Source organism: Pseudomassariella vexata, assembly GCF_002105095.1.
Source record: "Pseudomassariella vexata strain CBS 129021 chromosome Unknown BCR38scaffold_9, whole genome shotgun sequence".
Taxonomy (NCBI): Eukaryota; Fungi; Ascomycota; class Sordariomycetes; order Amphisphaeriales; family Pseudomassariaceae; genus Pseudomassariella; species Pseudomassariella vexata.
The window spans coordinates 462,493-477,633 of record NW_024467964.1 but is presented as its reverse complement, the minus strand read 5'-3'; the positions used below and the strand labels follow the sequence as shown (position 1 = coordinate 477,633).

At 50.7% G+C, this 15,141-nt stretch overlaps 4 protein-coding genes across 4 annotated transcripts; 2 read left to right on the top strand and 2 right to left on the bottom strand.

Annotated features, from left to right (window-relative positions):
* Positions 1-826: 826 nt before the first annotated feature.
* On the bottom strand, positions 827-4,659 carry BCR38DRAFT_458753 (uncharacterized protein; the record flags this gene model as incomplete). Its single annotated transcript, XM_040862205.1, has 2 exons — positions 827-2,895; positions 4,209-4,659. The coding sequence occupies 2 exons, from the start codon at positions 4,657-4,659 to the stop codon at positions 827-829; spliced, it is 2,520 nt and encodes an 839-aa protein (XP_040714000.1).
* Positions 4,660-8,358: 3,699 nt separating this feature from the next.
* On the top strand, positions 8,359-9,366 carry BCR38DRAFT_346438 (serine/threonine-protein kinase psk1; the record flags this gene model as incomplete). The annotated part of the gene is made up of 2 exons (XM_040856255.1): positions 8,359-9,108; positions 9,160-9,366. The coding sequence occupies 2 exons, from the start codon at positions 8,359-8,361 to the stop codon at positions 9,364-9,366; spliced, it is 957 nt and encodes a 318-aa protein (XP_040713999.1).
* Positions 9,338-10,511, bottom strand: BCR38DRAFT_233871 (uncharacterized protein). The gene is made up of 2 exons (XM_040854337.1): positions 9,741-10,511; positions 9,338-9,684 (listed from the first exon to the last, which is right to left on the bottom strand). Exons 1-2 carry the CDS (start codon positions 10,278-10,280, stop codon positions 9,547-9,549), a joined length of 678 nt encoding a protein of 225 aa, XP_040713998.1. The 5' UTR covers positions 10,281-10,511; the 3' UTR covers positions 9,338-9,546.
* Positions 10,512-12,237: 1,726 nt separating this feature from the next.
* Positions 12,238-14,953, top strand: BCR38DRAFT_233826 (UTP--glucose-1-phosphate uridylyltransferase-domain-containing protein). The gene is made up of 4 exons (XM_040854336.1): positions 12,238-12,249; positions 12,481-12,828; positions 13,218-13,390; positions 13,459-14,953. Exons 2-4 carry the CDS (start codon positions 12,724-12,726, stop codon positions 14,747-14,749), a joined length of 1,569 nt encoding a protein of 522 aa, XP_040713997.1. The 5' UTR covers positions 12,238-12,249; positions 12,481-12,723; the 3' UTR covers positions 14,750-14,953.
* The last annotated feature ends 188 nt before the right edge of the window (positions 14,954-15,141 follow it).

Below are 15,141 nucleotides of genomic sequence, written 5' to 3'. Positions count from 1 at the left end.
GTTGTGCTGAGCTTTGTGGTTGGCTTAGATTTCAGGTACTCCTACCGTTCACGAGGTATCCTCCAATGAACAGACTGACGAGAAAAGGGTGGTGTACAGCGGAAAAGAAAAAGAAAAAGGATTGTTGCTAGGCACACAGGCGACGCTGGGTTGACTCTGAAAGTCGAGACGATGTCCCTTGCTCAATCAGCTTCAATTAGGCTGCCGTTACTTATGTACGGAGGCGTGAACGATGGAGGCTTCCAATGCCCTTAATTGCTTTCCTGGGAAGACACACGGCTCAGGATTGCCCAAGCACTTGAGAAGGAACATCGAATCCTCAACCAGGAGGTAGAGTAATTAGCATAAATGCCCCTTCTTATTGGGGCAGTTTGCAACCGCCAAGTTCATAAATCGAATGTTTGGTTCTGCTGGATTTGCGCCATGGCTTTGCTCCTTGCTTCGGCTAGTCTAGTTTCTGAAGGGGATCGGTTCTGAGTGGAGACACCTGGGCTTCAGGAACAGTTTACTTCACAACGATTGTCTTCCAGAGACACCACATCCAACCAAATAAGGGTCACAAGAAGATCTGCATGCACAGATACATCTAGCTATAGCTACTTTGTCTTCAGTCCCTCTCAAACAAAATGGGGTATCATCTTCCCTAAGCACGACCTCAATCCCAAGAGCATATATAATACCATGGCTAGTTCTCTGTCTTTGTGTGAAATCAAATGCTGATACACGCTTGTCATACCCTCGATATCAGGCTCATACCAACTAGGCCAACCAGTTCCTGAGCATGCAAATGTTACTGTTTCTCACAGTCGTAAGCTTGAACAATAGTTTATTTAACGCCAATAAAGCCAATTCCATTTCTCGCATTTTGGACGGCTTTCTTCAGTGCCTGGTCCTCCGTGTCGGTCCACTTGACGCTGAGCTCGTCCCATTTGCTACCCGGAGTGTTATACTCACGCTTGTGTTGGGTATGCATTGCTTGTAGCCGCGCCATCTCGCGAGGGTCGCCACTACCGCTGAAGACGATGAACGCGGTGCAAGGAGGCAGCGCTTCGTGAATTTTCTTCAGATTGGCCGTCAACTTCTCCAGGCACGTCTTGAGGTCTGATGACGAGCCACTATCCATGTCAGGGGGTGCGAGAAAGTCGGGATCGGCGCCGGATCGGTTGCGGTTCCACCATCCCTGCAGTGCCTCAAGCTCCCGGAAGCGCGCGAATACGAAATCGGCACCACCGAAGGGAATTTCCTCTGCTGCTGGGTCGCCTTTCACTGCTCGGAAAATGCCTTCGACGACCTCATCATCCGACTTGCAGCCGATGGCATACGTCGAAGCGGCTCCTGGTCCTTTCATGGGATCCCCCCAATCTACCATGGCACTGGATTTGCCGATCTTTGCGCCGCCTGTGGCCTCAACACCTCCATTGGCACGATATGCTGTTCCGGCTTGGTGGAGGCGGCGGAACAGGTTCTCGCCCTGCAGCTCATTGGCTCCCCATGCCTTGCCTTTCTCACACTTCTGCTTGACGAGGTCTAGACATGCTTTTGCGTCCTCCGTCGGGTTGTGGCCCAAGACACCTTTTTGGATTTCTCGTTTGAGAAACCGCTGGGTGAGGAATTTCAGGCTGTTCTTCAGCGGCGGTCCGCGGACGTGGGGGAAGAGAATTGCTGTATCAACAATAAAAGGGTGTGTCATCTGCATGGCCTTGAGATCCGAGTCTAATGAATGACCAACGAGAATAGTCCTAGGATGAAGAATTTCCAGCAATTCTGACTGAATGTCCTTGAGAGTGGTCGTTATAGGATCGATCATCTCTTTCGTGATACCAGACCACTGGGTAACGTAGTTGGTGATAGGCTTGTCGGGCTTGACCAGTTTATCCATAACCACGGTCCCATCCCAGTTTACTAGACTGATTCTGGTGAGGGAGAACTCGTTTTCACCTGTCATGCACATCTCACAATCGAGGCCCAAAATTTCGCGGCCAGCCGTGATGGAGCCTTGCTCAATCTCAGCCTCCGGGACGTCGCCATCTTCTAGATTCTCTACTCTTGTGTGGACCCAGCCTTCCTGATCTTTGAACTCCTTGCGGCGCTCTGCATCACTAATCAGTGCCGGATGAAGGACGTATCCATTTGGTATAAAGTCCTCGGGCATGAGTAAGAATTCCGTGATCCGAGTGCGCTGGTCTTTCCACCCCTTAGGTTCATTTGCTTGCCGCACCGCACCCTTCGGACCCCTCAACTCCTGAGACTTCTCGAGAGGGGCAGTCAACATGGTGCCCATCGGCGACCGTAGTTGCCCACGCTTTTCGTCGGCCGGAGTCTTTATAGGCCAAAGATGGGGGAAAAAGTCGGCAAAGGGTTGCAGAACTTCAGGTAGCTCGCCCTTCTTGAGAAGTCGAGGGTAATAGTCATCGGGACTTGTGATGACGCGCGGTTTCTCATCGACACATCTGGCCTGGTCTGCGTAGGTTGCAAAGTCAATATCTTGCTTGAACATAGCCTCTTCCAACCCAGGAATCATCAACGTGACGATCTTCCTGAACTGGGGTCGATGGGCGATAGAAACCCAGCTTGGGCCTGGACCTTCCGCAAAGATGTACAGTATGAGATTGCGCAATTGTTCCAGCGAGACCTTGGACTGAAGCTTGGCATTATAGTTGAAGGTGATGGAGGGGTAGTTGGACGAGTCGGTTTTGGGGATCTTCTTGTGCTTCCTCGTTCGATGTTTCTTGCCGACAGTCTGCCATCCACCACCGTCGTCCTCGTCTTCGTCATGTGGCTTGGAGCGCTTCAGGCTGGTCGCTTCGCTTGCGCTAGTACTTGTGCTTGTTGTTGCGTCGGCCGTTGTGTTTTTAACCGTGCCGGGCGTGTCCCAGTTGCCAATTGCGTTGGAGGCTGGTATAGTGTCTTCTTCTACTGCCGCTCGCAGAGCCGCAAGGGCATCCTCGGCAATGTTTGCCGCCGTTGTCTGTTCCATTGGGGCTCACAAGGCAGTGGCACGGTAGATAGGCTCGAGGAAAGCAAGTTGCGAAAATGGAAATTCAACAATTGAAGTTTTGCCAACGTCGACAAGGGGTGCCGCTAGCGCTGCGCTAGCCAATGTGGGGGAGCGCGAATGTAACAGGGCTTATCGCTTATCGAGACGTCGCTAAAAGTACTGTATCCAGCACTATAAGCCTATCCTATTATTGCCAGTGGGAGGTTAGCTGGGTGTTACTTGGACGTGGTCGTGACAAACTCAGGAGCCATCACTGACTGAACCAGCCTACATGAAAATAAAACACTGCCACTCATCAACGGCAATAATAATCAATGATCAACCTAGAATGATGGTTCAAACAACTCTCAGTCATTTCATCGCACTTGGTTGAAGGCCCATGATTACATTGCAACCTCGCTCAGTGCAACACATCGTCCCCAGTCATCCTGAAGCATGTTGGCACAAATTGCAGAAAGTACAATGTAAGGATTGGCAGCTCTTCTCAACTCGTGGACTCAAATAGGTAGGGAGCCATGTCAGCCCCTCGTCGATCCGGATGACGACCAGGACATTATTCAAACTGGGCGATCTTGACTTGAAGAGAAAGCAGATGCTTGTTGCAAACTGGTATGCCAGCCCATTCACCAATAGATACTTCGAAGTTCACACGCCTTGAAAATGAGATAAAAGCTGCACGACAGGTAACGTCTACTGTACGAGAGAAAATTACACATTCCCTAAAAGATTCAGAAGAACAACCTCGGCAGGAAAACGATTGTATCCAGAAACGATACAGGAGGTGAACACCCTTCGTGGATCACTGGGAAACACAAGAATTGTGGCCAGAGAAAGCATTTCTACTGTAAAGGGATATGCAATGAGAGCAATCACAGGCAGCGAGCTATCCAATTGGCCAAGCTTTCCTCCCAGAAACTATGGCTCAATCAGCTCACCACCATCGATGGCTTCTCTGAGAGTTCAGTGTAGAAGTGGTGGTGCATGGCTTACCAAGTCAGGGGCGGTTGAAAAGAGATGCTTGATGCGCAAGAACATGAAGGCAGCAGGTGAGCAGTCGAATGCTTGAGAAAGTTGACATCCTCAACACTGCATTTCTATTTCTCGTGGACCAAGCTCTGCTCGGATTCGAATTCGACACTCATGATCTCAAGTGCGAACCCAGACAACTCTTGGATAGGCTTCAACACGGCATGGTCGAAAAAGAGCCTACCTTCCAGATCATTTTGCTCCTTCACCCAAAATTTGATGGCAGCACATTCCTTCTCCCGACCTGGCAGACTCTCTATATCTTTCAGCAGCTGGCTCGCTTCTCGATACACCTGCCATTCTTCCGAATGCGCCAAAGGACCATAGTGGACAGCCATTCGCAGGATTGCCTGAGCCATGGTCGCCTGATCCATCCTCATTAAGGATTGCGCAAGTCTCGACCTTACTGACCCGTCATTTCCCGGTTGTGCTGAAGCTGACTCTGCGCCCGTATGGCTTAGAAGCTTGGAAATCATGAGTAATCCCTTGATCCGTTGCGGACTAAACGGGGCAGGGTTTCTGAAAGGGTCGCTGTTCAGAGCGAGGAAACAGGAGAGGGCTAAGCTATAGGCGAAGTCGCCACGCTCACCAAAGTAGATGCTAGCTTCCACCATGACTTTTACCAAGGGGTCCATGGCGAAGAGTTTGGCCTCACGTAGTTCTTCACACTTCCTCCAGCGTTGCCGAAGGGTGTATGCCGGGTCTTTAATCATGGACGAACCTGGGCCTGTACATGGCTCTGAGCAAAGACGGTACAGTTCCTCCAAATTTTGTTGCAATGCCTTGTTGGAGTGGAATGAGGTGGTGACAGGGGGGTGACGGAATAAATTCAGATCTGGTGTAAGACTGAAGCTGTTCAGTGTTAAATGGGGATAATCTTGGCAGACCCGGTAGACGTCGAGGTCATCCTTGCATCTAGGGCACATGCAGTCAAAATGGTAGCGCTCTTTCAAAACACGCTGGCGATAGGAGCGGTGCAAACCTTTGTCTAGTCAAAGCGTAGTCAGAACAAGGCCGGGCTGACACTCCAGACGGAGCACTTACCAATATAAGATATCTCAACCTCCTCGCCCTCTTTGATGGCTTGATATGCCCGTAGCACAGCTTTTCGCCCTATAAACTGGACGAAGGTGTTCGGGACGCATGAATGATTGACTATGGCCAGCGCCGGGTTGACGAACATACCCGTCTGGTCAATATCCACATCCAGCCTGTTGAAGGAGTTGACTTGCAGCTATTCATTACATATAATTAGCACCCGAGCCATCAACCACCCACCCGTTCACTCAGGGAATGTCTTCCTCACCTTGCACAAAATCTCAACAGCACTCGCCAAACTCCTCGCATTCGTTTCCCTCCCCATATAATGCAATGCCGCCATACCCTGCAGTTCCATATCCGCCCACGCGTTACTGCCCCTCCCAGACCGAAACTCGTCCACATGCCCCTCCATCTCCGCCGCCGCCAATAGCATCTCCGATACCCTCATCAACAACATCTGCACCAAGCCCCTCACCGGCGTGGGCAGCACGTCATGAACCTCAGCCCGCACGCGCTGGAAGACCTTGCATTCGGCCTTGTGGACCAGGGACCAGTCGGACTTTTGGCAGGAGGGGGAGCAATAGTAGACGGTTTTGCAGCCGGTGCAGGCGCGGACTTTGATGGGGATAGAGGCAGAAGGGTTGGAGATGGAGAGGCAGTAAGAACAGGTCGTGGAGAGGTGGTTGGAGTCCGGAATGGCGATGCTGGGGGTGGTGAAGAAGGCGATAGGTGACCCAGGAGAGAAGGATTGAGTGGCGACGAGGGAGCGGCCGCGTGGGGAGGAGGGGGTGCCTGTGAGGGTTAGGCTGGGTGGGAGGATGAGCATGGTTGCTGTTGTGGCAGGAGATGGGGCTGGGAATTTGATTCGGTTGACAGAAGGAAGTATGAGTATTGGATGCTTGGCAATCAAGGGTCCGGTGTACTGAGTGGCTGTGTTGCAGTTCTTTGAATGAATGTCGAACAGCCATTCATAAGTGGAGTTTGATATATCAGGTTGTCAAATGGACGAAACGTGCGAGCCGGACTATTGAGTAATTGTAAACCAATGTGCCTCAATATTTACGCTGATAATAAATTGTTCATGAAATGTACAAACACTTTCAAGCAGATATCTTGACTAGTGAACAATTTGATGGAGGTCGCATACATGCAGGCGGTGGTCCGGGACGTAAATTTCACAGCAGCTTAGGGCAGTTTTAGGTATGCTTTAGGGTAGCGCCTCTTCAGTATCGAGGTATCCGGAAGCACACATCTATGTCTGCAGTTCGTCCTGTCAACATCATCAAGAAGCCTCACATGAACCTGTAAACTACAATTATGGGCATCTATGGCATGGTACGGCAATAAGCACCTTTCACAATCGATTGGCCCACTGAGGTGCCAGCGGGCGTAGCAAAATACCTGATGCTACGTCGGGTGACTCAGCTCGCCCCGTCTTACAAGAAGTCAACCCCATTCCTTGTTTACTAACAATCAGAACGGGCGAGGGCTATAGATTGTCGCAATCCCAAGGCCAACTTGTAAATCAATAGACGGACCGCATCCCCCCACGATGGCCCCTCTCCAACTCCAACCAGCCACCACAGTCAACGCCTGTCGCTCCGAGATAGAAGTAAGAGCGTATGGGCTACAACCCTCCAGGCTGGTCTTGTTTCTTCCCGGACAACGCCAAGAAGATCAAGGCAGAGCCTTTGTTCAAGCACTTCAACAAGGATAAAACCACACGCTGGCTCAAGGCTGTTCAATCCGATGCGCAGATGGAATAACTACACGCAGAAGTCGACTTTTATGCCCATATAGCTTGGCCACGGGTGCAATATGGAAGATTGCTAGGCGTCGTTTGGTGGTGGGTTCGGAGGCAGAGGGCTAAGCTTTAGGGGAAGCTGTTATATGGCTGCGAGTGATATTCTCTGTCTAGACTTATGAGCTCATTGCATATGCCTACATGCACGTCCGAAGACCTTGTGGGCTGATGGCTGGAAATCCAACGTCTGCGCTTGCTGCACACGGATCCTAAACACCAACGCCGGGAAGCAGGGGCGATGCTGGTGCAGTGGGGGCTCGACGAGGCACAGAAGCGGGGGTTGATTGCACAACTGGAATCTTCTCTCATGGATTATATTCAAATTTAAGATTTGGAGATGTGTAGGTTCATTCTGTTGATATGAGTAAATGGGGCATGGAACAGAAGCATAAACCGTGGCCACGACATGGGAGTCAACGGGTAGTGGAATACTTTCGCTTGGGAAATAACACGTATTTAATTTTGTAACGCTGAAATCCAGACTACTCTGGTAGAAAAAGAACCTGCAATAGCCACATGAGACTTCTTGGCATTCACATCTTGAGAAACTGTGATAACGTACAACCCCACCTTTCTGGCCACATATTGCAATCCAATTGAAGGTATTCGAAACAGTGTATTCAACGTACTGTTATAGCTATTCAGGTACAACCAGCTCTAATAGAAAGCTGTGCTCTAGGGCTTCCTGAGGTATAGATCTGATAGATTCTGACGCCTTAGCTGGGTCCAGTATTACCTGATTCCGACGTTGTACCTGGTCTCGTTGCCGTTCTACTTCAAGGGCTCGATCCATCGCTTCCTTAATCTGTACAATGTTACCAAATCGTTCATTAGGCCCTAATCGTACCTTCTTACGTGGTTTGGGGCGTAACGAAGTTATAGGGTAGAGCGTGGAACGCCCCATCGGAGGGAAGCCTGGCGCTGGGATATCCCTTGATTGATATCGTTGAGAGCGCCTTGAATCAAATTTTCTGAATATCGAGGCATTGTATAATAATAGCCAATACCGACGATAATCTGTTGTGCCGAAGGTTGTTGTAGTTGGCAGATTAGGTGGCCAGAAAGGTAGGTGGCCAGAAAGGTGGGTGGCCGGAGAGGTGGGGTTGTACGTTAGTTGTTGCTTGGTTGGCAGCTCTGTCCTAAGGCAAGAACAGTGACAAGGAGGGGCATTTGCTTTCTTAGTGGGGTAGTATTTAAAACACCAACCAGGTCCTTCCCTACTCCATCACAGCCAGACATGGTTATCGCTCTGACGACGCAACTACGTATACGATCCGTGCAAATCTTATATTGAGATTATCAAGCCATCCCATCCCAACGGTATTCACCTTTCAGTCGGAAAAATAACGCAATCCCCAGCCAACGTGACGTCATCCCCGCCCATAGCCTCGACGCCCCAAACCTTCAGCCACTTCGAACTATATCACCACCGGGCTATTGGCACCCACCTGCCAGCCAGAACATGCTCACCCCCATTAAGCGCTTAATCATGACAGACTCCAACTCCAACACCAAGTCCGACCCCCCGGCTCCGCTCCAGAGTTCGTTCCAAGTGCTCTCCAGCGCCGGCGAGTCCTTCGCCTCAGTTCGGGTCCAGAATCTGCAAGGCACTATCTCGGTAGGCCGGGACGCCTGGGGCCGCGCCAACAAGCTGCAGCCGGCTTTGATCTCTACGTGTGTCTCGTTCGCACAGCCATTTGGCACCGCCTCCTCGGGGGACGTGGTCAATGCCGAGACGGCGCACTACGGTAACCTGAGCAAGAATCTGCTCTCTACTTTGAACTTGTTTGATGCTTCCTCGCCGCCGAAAGACCCCAATGTTGTGGGCAAGGCCGAGACTGAGGGCCCCAGCTCGGCGGATGTATTTGAGTTGCTTTGGGTCGGGCTGACGGGAAGGGTGGTGGATGGGAGTCAGAGGGTGTTACCGCTAGATCAGGTGCCGTTTCTGGATACGGGGAAGTTGCGGTCATTGGAGTTGACAGTGTTGTTACCGAAGGCGTCACTGTTGGGAGAGGGGTGTAGTTTGACGGTCACTGCTTGCTTTAAGGAGGGTGCGGATGGGAATCCGCTGAAGGCTTATGCTAGGTCGATAAGGATACATGGTCTTCGGGTCCCTACACTGATAGGGGTCAATGCGAATGAGCGCAAGGCGAAGCAGATGGTCCTTGCGGATGTGGTGATCGATAAGTTGGATGTGACTCGGGATATTCATCCTGAGGTGGAGAGGATGGTTGTGGATGTCAGCATTGCCATTTCCTGATTTTACTGTGTTTGTGCTAACGTGTAACAGGCGATGGAAGCGTCCTCTTTTGAGACACTCGAGGCCTTGGCAGTTCATATCGGTAATAAAATTCTGTCGGATTTCAGGATTGGTGACGACCCCAAGCCTGCTAGAGAGAGGGGTTGGCAAGTCAAGATAAGTCTGTCGAAGCCGATTGCTGTTCCTCTGGCAGAGTGCCCGACTATTGAAATCAAGATGGGAGCAGATTTGCCATAAAGATGACTGCACAATATCAGATGTCTTCAAGCCAGCCATTGTCAGCTTCTCAGTAGTTGCGTGCTCACATATTTGTGAGCGGCACATGTTGGGCAATGATGAGTTGAACATTATGAGTACATCCACGGCTCTTGTGGTATACTCTGCCAGACAAGTCAGTCCAAGACTGGGTTGCGTGTGTTAAACTTTCTGACACAAGGGAATATCACCATTCGTGATCTCCTTGATAAAGTTCGGATCAGGATCGAACAACATGACATGGAAATGCTCGACGGCCTGCACGGATTTGAGAGATCTCCAGTTCTTGAACCAGATATACTATCCGTGGTAGGTAAGTCATATAGCTTTATTCTGTCAAAGAAGGGCCAACTTACACGATCCCGCGGTACCATTGCGCCAAACGTGTTATTGACATAATCATCAATATCCTTCCTCGCCTTGTCCGTGAGGTCTGTCGTAACCGGATTCTCCTCGAGATCAAACTTGGTCCAAACCACTAAATGCACAATCTGCTTATCAATTCCGTACGGCCAATCATTCCACAAGATTTTGATGTCCTCATCACACTCGAACGGTCGACTCCCCTTCGGAGTAATGGGCGTGCTCCAATGGAGCCGCTCGTTGAGCACGAAATTCATGACGCTGCCGTACTCCTGCTTCAACTTCCACGTGTAGCCCAGGTACCGCCGCAGCTCCGAGGGAACCCGCTGGAACAGGTCCAGCCGGTTGTCCGCGATGATTTTCTGGACTTCAGGCCACATCAGTACGTGGTATTCAGCATCGGGCGTGCGGATGATGCCGAGGTCTTTGGCATTGAGGGTTCGCAGGAACTCGGGGCATTCTGACGTCCTTTCTGCTTCGGGCACGTTCATGTGCCAGTAGGGCAGAGTGCTGCCATGGTCGAGGCTGCCCATCTTTGGTGTTGAAACTCGATCAAGGTGGTTCCGAGAAGGACTTAGAATCTGCTCGGTAGATTAAGCTGAACATGGAGTACAAAACGTCACGTTACTTCGACGCATGAGCGAGGCAACTTCTTTACAATCGGAGATCAGGGGAAATGCGGTCAGCCGCATAGTGCACTTTGTACATAACGCCACACTACATTTTCCCCACCACGGCGGGTGGAGCTAGTCAGATGTACGAAGTACACTGTTGAATGAAACGACGACGCCAAAAAGAATTATATTGTTCCAATCGATTATGCTATATGTTGTCGTATCGACGCGCAGTATGAACTGCATAGCTTCAATAGTACACCATGTTCGTGCGGGTACATGAAGTTGCAAACGAAGCTCGGCAACAGACGCATGGCTCGTTGCATTTCACCGGCTGGACCCCCACGTGGAAAGGGTCCACGACATCTATTTGATACTCGTTTTACCGTCTATTTTCCACATGGTGACGTGTGTCAATTTTACATGAACAGCACACAGTGACACAAAGTGCTTGGTGACATTGGCCGGATTCTCAGACTATTGGACGCTGGAATTTCGGGGACTTGCCATGCCACTCACCCGGACAATATGCGGCAGCGGTGAGAGAGAGCCTCATCAATATTCGGGGGTGGTCCCGATAAATTGAAAGCCTCGATAATCAATGGCAGCTGAACTTGTGACAGGAGTCAGGATCCTTACAAGTGCATAGTACTGCTTGCGCACCTCCAGAGGCTGGGAAGATGAAAAAGAGAAGCTCAACGATAAAACGCATGAACGCCTCCAATACGAACTCTATTCACCAAGACCCCCCGTTCGGATAGAGTTGGAACGGAAACACCACACCGGCACTCGAAGCGGTTTGGGCCAGAGCTGGTCAAAGGTCTAGACTTGTTCGTTTTCGCTCGATGCGATGGCGTTGCTTAGTTAGCAAACTTCTCGTGGAAAGACCCTTGCGGAAATCCCGCCACTCGGCTCGGCAGACTGTTGAGATAAAGGCATTGGCTTGAATCGAACGCCGTGGAAGCTCGTATTCGACCTCAAGAAATGATGGCGAGCTTGAAAAGTCAATTGACAAGTTGCCCAGACTCTCAACAACTCAAAGTTCCAGACCTGCCAGACTTGCAGAATTTCACACAGCCAGCGCCGGTTCTCTCTTGGTTCGGGTGGAGTCGTCAATGGACGAAGCTCCAGAAACTCAATGCTTCATTTCACGCTAGTTCCCGCTGGAGGCTTGGATGCACGGCCAACTTGCAAGCTCCGTGATATCCACAGCAGTAATAATAGTAAAGTGGATGAGGTTCCGCGGGAGATAATAACAAACGGCAAATACGAAGCCGTCATGAAGAAAAGGGGGAAACTCTTTGAAACTCTCGGGATTTTGGTGAGTCGAGTCGTAGGCGTCAACAGGCCTAGGGAGTCGAAAATAGTATATGCCAGAGTACCTTAGTTGTTGGTTGTCCCAAATCACACCATCTTGGCACAACCACACGCACCTTATCATATGCAGCAGCTGCGAGCGATCTCCTTTCCACCGCCCATCGGCATCCCCTGAGCTGATTGATGGGTGCTTTTATGGTCGCTCAAAAATTTAATGGGTCGGGATGCAACCTCACCAGCTGGACTCTTGGCTATCCCTGCCTGCCAACGCCACAAGTGATAGCCGGTGAGTGCAATTGGTAAGGCGTTCTGACATCTCGCTCAATTCAAGCGTGGGACTTTGCCATGCCAGGTACACCATCGTTGTACACGAAGTGCTGGGGCGGTGGCTATATACCGTACCAATTATTTTTTCAAAGAAGCGGGTGGGCCAAGGGTTGGTAACAATCAAGTAGCAATAAAAGGGCGGTTAGAACTCGTTGGCAACCACCTTAACCTCATTCTTCTACTCCGACTTTTGAAACCGTCAACCCACATCCCGTTGGTGACTGACTAGGCATTTGCCAGGTAAGTACGTTGAAGATCGTCTTGGTGGCCCTGCCCATGGGCAGCTGTTTGGCTGTGTCTCTCCCTTCGCTCGACGACCCCCATGTGATTCCTGCATGCAATTTGGGCCTTGGTTGGGGATCTTCCCTGCTAGGACCTATGGGATTGCAAAGACGACCACCCAGATGCAGCAAGCGAGCAGCAGGTGCACAACTACGTCAGGGCAACTTGGGCTAACAGCTTTACTCCTATCCAGAGAAAGAAAAAATTAAGAGCTCCTGCTTCAGAAGCTGCTCCAAGCTCGCCGTACCCCGCCATCCACTCCACTTGCTTGGCACCTGGGCGGGCACCTTCATTCACGACAAGCCAGAGAAATCCTCCCCGCCTCTACTTCTATTCTATCTTCCTTCACCACCTCTTGCTGCTGAGACTGCATTCCAGCAGTACACATCAAACAACATCCTTTTCTAAATAGACTTTACTCTGATCCACCGTCACAATGGCAGCTCAAGCTATTAAGAGTGCTCTGCCTTCCCATCTCAAGCCACATGGTAATGGCGACGAATTCCAGGCCCGTCACCATGGCAAAACGCGATCTCACATGGTTCGTTTGTTCCCCTTCTCTCTTTGTCTTTGGTTGTCGTTTCCCCTTTGACAAGTCAACTGTCCTTTTTTTTCCGGGTCTGCAATGGAAAGATGTCATCCGCTCTTCAACAGGGTGCGGTGAAGCTACAGACCCGCCTTCAAGCCTGATTGCTACGTATCCCCATACACTACTGCATTCACCGGCCGCCGCGATTCAATGAATATTGCATATAACCAAGTGCCTTACCCTCAAAACCCGCCTCTTCCCTGCTTGCCTCCGACATAGAAGCCCCCTATTTCATTGCAGAGTTCCTTAACCTGCTATACCTCAGTCCATTATAGATATATCATTGCCCACCCTGGCAATCACGTTCCAAGATGGTCACCAAGCTAACCGATCATGCTAAGGCTTTCGAGAACACTTCGACCAACATCGCCGCCGCTCAGATGCGGAACTCTCTGACGGAGCTTGCCGAGACGGTCAAGGACCCTAACGAGAAGAAGCTCTTCGAGACCGAGATGGACAACTTCTTTTCGCTCTTCCGCCGCTACTTGAACGACAAGTCCAAGGGCAACGTTGTGTAGGTGTCCAAGTCTCAGCGTGTCGAGATCAAAACCAGAACAATTACTGATATTCTGGTTTAAATAGGGACTGGGATCGCATTGCTCCTCCTGCCCAGGGCCAAGTCGTTGACTATGAAGACCTGGCCAACTCGGAATCCGTCTCCTTCCTCAACAAGCTTGCTGTCCTAAAGCTGAACGGTGGTCTCGGTACCTCCATGGGCTGTGTTGGACCGAAGTCAGTCATTGAAGTCCGTGATGGCATGTCCTTCCTGGATCTCTCTGTGCGCCAGGTCGAGTACCTCAACCGAACATACGACACAAACGTGCCCTTCATCCTGATGAACTCGTTCAACACTCATGATGACACTGCCGCCATCATCAAGAAGTACGAGGGCCACAATGTCGACATCCTCACCTTCAACCAGTCGCGATACCCTAGAATCCTTAAGGATTCGCTTCTGCCCGTCCCCAAGAGCTTCGACTCCCAGATCACCGACTGGTACCCTCCTGGCCACGGTGACGTCTTCGAGTCCCTGTACAACTCCGGTCTTCTTGACAAGCTGATTGACCGTGGCATCGAGATCATCTTCTTGTCCAACGTTGACAACTTGGGTGCGGTCGTTGATCTGCGCATCCTGCAACACATGGTGGAGACTAACGCCGAGTACATCATGGAGTTGACCAACAAGACCAAGGCTGACGTCAAGGGTGGCACCATTATCGATTACGAGGGTTCCGTCCGGCTTCTCGAAATTGCCCAGGTCCCTAAGGAGCATGTCAACGAGTTCAAGTCCATCAAGAAGTTCAAGTACTTCAACACCAACAACATCTGGATGAACGTGAAGGCCGTTAAGCGCGTTGTTGAGAACGATGAGCTCGAGATGGAGATCATCCCCAATGGCAAGTCCATCCCTGGCGACAAGAAGGGCGAGTCCGACATTTCTATTGTCCAGCTTGAGACCGCTGTTGGTGCTGCCATACGTCACTTCCGCAACGCCCACGGAGTCAACGTGCCGCGTCGTCGCTTCTTGCCAGTCAAGACTTGCTCCGACCTGATGTTGGTCAAGTCTGATCTGTACGCCCTGAAGCATGGTCAGCTCCAAATGAGCGCTAACCGATTCGGTGACGCGCCGCTTATTAAGCTGGGTGGCGACTTCAAGAAGGTCTCTGACTTCCAGAAGCGCATCCCATCCATTCCCAGAATCATTGAGCTTGACCATCTCACGATAACTGGAAACGTCAACCTTAGCAGGGGTATCACCCTGAAGGGCACGGTCATCATTGTGGCCACTGAGGGTGCCACGATCGACATCCCCCCTGGTTCCATCCTCGAGAACGTGGTTGTGCAGGGTAGCTTGCGTCTGCTCGAGCACTAGTGTATTGTTATCTGGCATTATTCTTTGGCTTCTCACTTAGGTTTGGTTCTTCAGACGAGGCTACGTCTGTCTTCGAGTTCACGGCTTGTCTTGCCCTACGTTGATTGGGGCTGACTAATAGAGGAGGCTACATGTGGTGTAGATAGCGGAACACCTGATCATAAGAACGCACCTTGAAGTGCGGTAGGACTACCTAATACAGTGAATGGAGGCATTGTTTGCACCATGACACCTGAATGAATGAACTTGTCGTTTGGAAAGCTTCGCAGTTGGCTTCATTGTCACGTGTTACAAAAGGAATTGGCTGAATGACTGTACTGAGTTCGGAAAACCTAGTTATGATGTCGTTTACTAGCATATTTAGTTAGTTTGAAACATGTAAACCAAAACAA